Source organism: Saccostrea cucullata, unplaced genomic scaffold, assembly GCF_032062105.1.
Source record: "Saccostrea cucullata isolate Sc308-1 unplaced genomic scaffold, CSIRO_AGI_Scuc_v1 ctg484, whole genome shotgun sequence".
NCBI lineage: Eukaryota > Metazoa > Mollusca > Bivalvia > Ostreida > Ostreidae > Saccostrea > Saccostrea cuccullata.
In genome coordinates, this window is record NW_026931863.1 from 152501 (window position 1) to 158799 (window position 6299).

Genomic DNA, 6299 nt, shown 5'->3' on the forward strand with positions numbered 1-6299 from the left:
AAATAAATTTTCCAAAAACTGTGTCCTGCAGGTCATAAAAATGAAACATGAAATTAACATTTCTTTTATCAGCCAATCAGAGAGATGGAAATTATTCAATCATATAATAAAATAAATCAATGCACATCTCTAAATTATTTAAGCTAGACCCCAAAAATTAAGATTTGAAATTGGAATGAGCTCAAGGTTTCAAACATCGTCAGAAACCCTCGAGTGAACTCACCGTTTACTTATCACCTATTTATAAGTAAAAGATGAGATCACCTGACCATAAAGGCATATCCTTTGATGAGTTGTGCCAAAAAGAAAAAAAATAATTTCCTTTCTTTGCAGATGGAATTAGAAAATGTGTTAACATCAATTAGCCTGGCATTTGTTGAAATGGAGATTTTTTTTCCATATTGCCCAGGAAATAATATCTATTAGGAATTATTAATATTGGCTTAATTAGTATGTGGAAATAGATAGGCAAATTTGCATTTCTCCTTAAAAACATTTATTTTTCCCCACTTCAACATTTTAAAATGCTTCCTAAAAATGCTAGTACAAATTTTCAATTTAGTTTTATCAAAACATTTTACATCAAAGCCTCGCTAATAATGCCAAAATTAAATCCTCGCTAAAATTTCTACTTATATGGTATGTCATGATACTTGCTTGAAACATTTATTTCCACACTTCAACATAACTTCAATCTCCTTTGCAAAGTCTTAATCCAGAAAGAAAAGTTCATGTGCTTTTAATTGAGTGATCATTCATTGCTTAATTAATGTAAATTTTATGTCAATAGGATAAAACTTTGAGAAATCAACCTCCACATGATCCAACAGGCTCAATAATAATATTTGAGGACATCAATCATGATAGTTGAGTGTTTCTTAATTTTTTTTCCTTAGTGTTTCAAGTTCATATGACAAGTATAATTCAAGATTTCTTTGTGGATACTAATACAAGTTGGTAATATGAGGAACTGGAAATCACTGGCTTTCAAAACTATGACCTCCAAACCTTGACATAAATTATCTTGTTTCCCACATATACTTAAGCTTCTGCCACACTAACATAACAAAGAAAACAGTGATATGCATTGTATACTGACTTGCATACATGTACCAACAGTACAAAATAGTATTTAGCACCATTTTCCAAGTTTTTGGATGTTAATAAACACACAACCCCAGGAGTCCATTTTGACAATATGATAAATTTAGAAAATTTTTTAATTTTGTAAAACTTCTTCAAATAATCCTTGTACAAAAAGATGCTACTATCTGCATGCAGGCATGCTTATGAAAGAAACTTAAGCATCATGAAGGCTTTGGAGTTGATACAGATCAGAGAGAGAGAGAGAAGGGGGTTAATTATTAAGGCCCACTGCTGAGCTTGAATCTACAAATTGTAATATTTGTTGATTTTTCTACTACGTGTACTGTATTATAAAAATGATAGCTAATAAAAATGCCCTCTGGTGAACAGGCGAATGATTATCGAGAACCTGCGCATGCAATGATGCATGTATTGAACTAAAAGCTTCAGTGCGATTTAAAAAAAACAAACTATACCTGGTACTGAAGATATGTCTTTCGGCATAAGATTTACAGTAAACACAAAGATAAAATATTTCAGAATCATACTGCTACATGTACCAGAAACCGTCCAGAATAACAAATCACAAATCCAGGCAAATGATCATGTGGTTGACTTTCTGTTTCTCATAGATCATGTGACATTGTTTACAAATAATAAACCAGACGGCGGAAGTTGCACGTGGACTCTTCGTGTAGATAAAGCCCCCCCCCCCCCCCAAAAAAAAGATAAGAAGGGCATGTTTTAACCATAGACCTAAATCACTTTAAGTATATGGTTTTAACTGATGTTTTGTGAGTGAACAGGAGGTGCCCCTAATGAATAATATATGTATTTATATTATCATTGGCATATATGTATACGTGCATGTAGCTTCAACACAAAAATTAACATACATTTAAAAAATGAATTTAATTTTTGCTACTATCAGCATGCAGATATGCTCATGAAAGGTTCCATGTTTGTTCACTCCTCAAAAAATTAAATTCATTTCTTATATTTACATTATTTTTCTGATGATTAGCCATAAATTTACGCCGTTCAACTGTCATTTTTAAAACAAAACAGAGTGCACTATATTTTTTGACTTTTTGACGTCAAGAGCGGTATTATGACGTAACAATGGAGATATTCATGCTTATTCGTGATACATACCTAATGTAGTTCATGAGAAAATATACTGCATTTTATTTTGTAAAGAAACATAGGGGAAATTTATTGGAAATGTAAATATTAGTCTAATTAATATCCAATGAATTTCTTTCCTAATATTTTTTCAGAAAGTACATTCAAAATATATCTTTTAATTCTATTCGGAGACCAAGAAAGTTATACATACTCTTCTCAGGGGCGTAGCAACAGGGGGGGGGGGGGCCAGACGTTATGCACCTTACTTATATATAGGAAATGTTTATAGAAAGCGGTCACACCCCACTTTTAGTAATGTCCGAAAATGTGTTTTCAAAACATAGCGCAATTCGTAAAAATAACACGGATTTATCCCCTAATTAACATTGATAATTTTTCTTTTTTTTTTTTTTTTGCTTGTCAACTTTTTAGTGCAAAAAAAATTTCTTAGTCATTCAAAAACGATGCTACGCGCCTGCTTCTAGCAAATTTAAGGATACACCAAAGGCTTTTTTAAAGATTTTTGTCAAAGAACGAGGGCGCTTTTGATTGGCATTCAGAATTTGAGAGAAAAAAAATTCCCAAAATTGAGCTTTGATTTGCTAAAAAATAACTTGAAAATTGGATAAACATTTGGTACAAAATGTACAATTTTTAATTCACATATATATAAAAACGTTATTTGTGTGAATTTTAATTCAAAGAAACGAATACACTTTTTTTAAAAAATAGGAGAGAAACAAGATGTTGAAAAATGAACTTTTCCCCAAAAAATCCAAATGTGAGAATGTGGTGCTTCTTTGTCCTTTTAAAATCATCTGTGAATATGAAGCGGTGATAGCTCAGTAAGTTGGGCTATCTGTTCAGTGCACTGCTGTTGAAAAGTTTTTGGTTCGAGCCTGGCATGGGGCGTTAATTACTAAGTAATTTTTTTTTCATGCAAACAACTATTTATTTTGTCAGTTTCGTTTTAGGTTCTGGTGTATTAAAATTTTGAATTAGATAGAGAGAGAGAGCGAATCAATTCTAATCTTCTATTCTATAATGTACATGTACACGTATCATGTATCTATATGCATTAAGTATGTTAGGTGTTTATTTTTGTGAAACATTACTATGTTATAGTACCCTCCAGGAAAAACGGACAAAAATGATACAATCTCACACTTTCAAACTAAATGAAAAAAAACCCATGGACGTGTTTGTAAAATCTGACCAGCTATGTTCAGCCAACCAAATCATGGACATTTAAACCATAAATGTTTCGTACAAATGATTCCTGTAGATCACACGCCAAATGCGCCCATCTTCTTTGAGATTTTTGGCTAAGAAAAGGATGCTAATCACTGCTTTATAGTGCATGGAAAATTCTTGCTGATTATTAAATGGTACATGTATTTATCAATAATCAAAAATAAACACTACCACATGTGAATGTGCCGTTATTGAATCTTCTGATTTGATCTGTGACTGCCTGCTCATGAAAAATGCAATAAATCACTGTGACCACTTGGGTAAACACACAGAGTTATCATAATTAAAAATATTTAGGGAAGGAGATCTAACAGGTCACTAATGACCATAAAATAGGAGGCGGAGCTTAGCTCTTGCCATTTTGCCGGGAAACTTTTCTGATTCAGAATTGAACCCTATTTTTTTTTGCTTTTAAAAATAAAGCATCTCCAATGTGTGTACACAAAACGTATCTCAGATTTTTGATATCTTGCTTAATTCTCGAATTATTGGGGGAAATGTAGAATTGGGCTAATAAATTGGTAACATTGAAGAAATGGATGTAACTTTTGAATTACAAGACTTATCCAAAATCTGGGATACGGTTTTCAAGTTCACTTTAATCAACCTTGAGGCAAAATTATGAGGTGGAATACAAAAAAGTTTATTTAAAAAATTTAAAGTGCACTAATATTTACATTAAAATAATAATAATTTTTTAATAAGATGAAAAGAAAGTTTAAATTAGCGCCATTTTTAATAAATTTAACAAGCTTTCTGATATATAACTTTAAAGTCATTGGTTAATGAAAGAATTACAAGAATTAAACTGCCCTTTTTTGGTGTATCCATAATACTTGGAGGGTTGATAATTTCAATAATAGGGTTTACCCTTATGTAACATTGACCATTAAATTCCTCGCCATGTTTTATTTAATCTACATTGATCATAACTACAGGACAGTAAAGTATAAAATGTTCTTCATTTTCAATATAAAAAATGTGAATGACATAGATAAGGAACGCCAAACTTGGGGTTATATATAAAAAGAGTTTACAATAATAGGTACTCCCCACCCTTCGAGTGTGTAAGATTTGAAAGCAAATCGTCACGATTTTCCGGATAAAAATGACGTGATAAAACATTGAATTATGAAAAGTATTAAGTAAAAATTGTTTTAATCCAGCTTTGAATGAAACAATGAAATAATTTTATATCTTGCAGTAGCCCTTTCTCGAAAGTGCATTTCAATGAAAAGATCCAGGGTATCCTTCACTTTTAATGAATATTAAAACACTTTTTTTCCAATGTTATATACTTAGTGTTATTGTTCATAGTTTAGCAACATCCTGAACACACCTGTTAAAAATGGGGAAAGTTTTTTGGAAAAAAATTTTAATACAGGAAACCTCATATTTTACCCACCCCCCCCCCCCCCCCCACACACACACACACACATGAAATAGGATTTTTTATTGGGAAATGGACATTCATGGGTTTGTTCAAAATTTTTAAAGTATAAAATTTTTTTTTACAAAAAATGCATGAATTAACAATTTTTCATTAAACTATGCAGCAGTTCATTTTAAAAGCCTTCTCATTTTAATGACGATTAATTCTTATCATATAGTACGACTTCATTATCGATTAATCCATTTGTGAACAAATTGATCACTTTTTCAGCTTTGAATATGAAAGAAACAGCATGGATGCTTAATTGTTTTTGTTTGCAGAGGCACTTGTTTGGAAAAATAAATACTTAACCCATTTAAAATAACACAAATTTAATTACACTGTACCCCTCCTTGGTATCATCTTATATTAAAAAAAATGACTTTAAAAAATTATTCAGATTTAAAATACAATTTGATTAACATTTTTAAAATACACTGTAAAATTTTTATTAATATTAGAAACAATTTTTAAAATTATTTTCAAGTACCGTTTTGTTTTGACTTTCCACTGAAGTTGGTTTGACGCTGTTTACGGAGATAAAAAACAAAGATTATGCACGTACATTCGGTTGTGTAGATACATTATCATAAAGACTAATTTAAATTTTACATGTACATTTCACACTGAAATTGTAAAAACTTTTTGAAATGCTAATTCTTTTTAATCTTGTGTTATTTTATACTAGTGTTTAAAAATTTTATCCGAAGCTTCTGTGGTTTAAATTTAATGCTTCGCATAAATTCTACTTGTACATTATAAAATCCCAAATGATGGGAAGTGCAGAGAGCTTAGGAGAGAAGACTCGATGAGCTCGATGTTAACTATTACGACCCGAGAGGAGAAAACACAAGAGAAGGTCTCTTCCTGAAGAGAAATCGCGCCATGTTTGGGAATCTTACAGATATAGATATTTTGTAAATGAATAGAATTTTTAGTATCTAAAAAATATATCGTTTAAATCAAAAGAACTGCTGATGATAGATAGTGTCTGCTTTGGTTAATTAAAAAATTATATCATATATATCATAATTGAATGAATTTTTTTCTATATTTATTTAAAGTTTAATCTGAATTTTAAAACAATATGACTTATTTAACACAATAAAGAGAGATAACCCAAGAACTTGGGGAAAGCGCGCGTGATTCTCTGAAATATTTAAAGCAAAGTCCAATAAAAATATTTTCCGAATCTTCTGAAAAAAATTGATTTTTGTTCGCTCAATAAATAATTTATGATGACTGATGAGTACGTTCCCACGTGATGATGCTTTAATCTCCGAGGTGTTCCGAATTTTTCGTCATATCCATAGTGACGTCATCAAAGTTTTCTAGACAACCGAGAGTGTTGATTTGTTTGATTCTTTATCAACTATTTTGTGCTTTTAAAAAGAATACC

At 30.8% G+C, this 6299-nt stretch overlaps 1 protein-coding gene across 1 annotated transcript in view; it reads right to left on the bottom strand.

The window, feature by feature from the left end:
* The window catches only part of LOC134233754 (thymus-specific serine protease-like), an 11333-nt gene extending 9604 nt beyond the window's left edge, over positions 1-1729 (bottom strand). Inside the window, exon 1 of the mRNA XM_062715752.1 lies at positions 1563-1729. Coding sequence (XP_062571736.1) covers positions 1563-1632 — 70 coding nt within the window. The 5' untranslated portion in view covers positions 1633-1729. The remainder of the gene's footprint in view (positions 1-1562) is intronic.
* Between the last annotated feature and the right edge of the window lie 4570 nt (positions 1730-6299).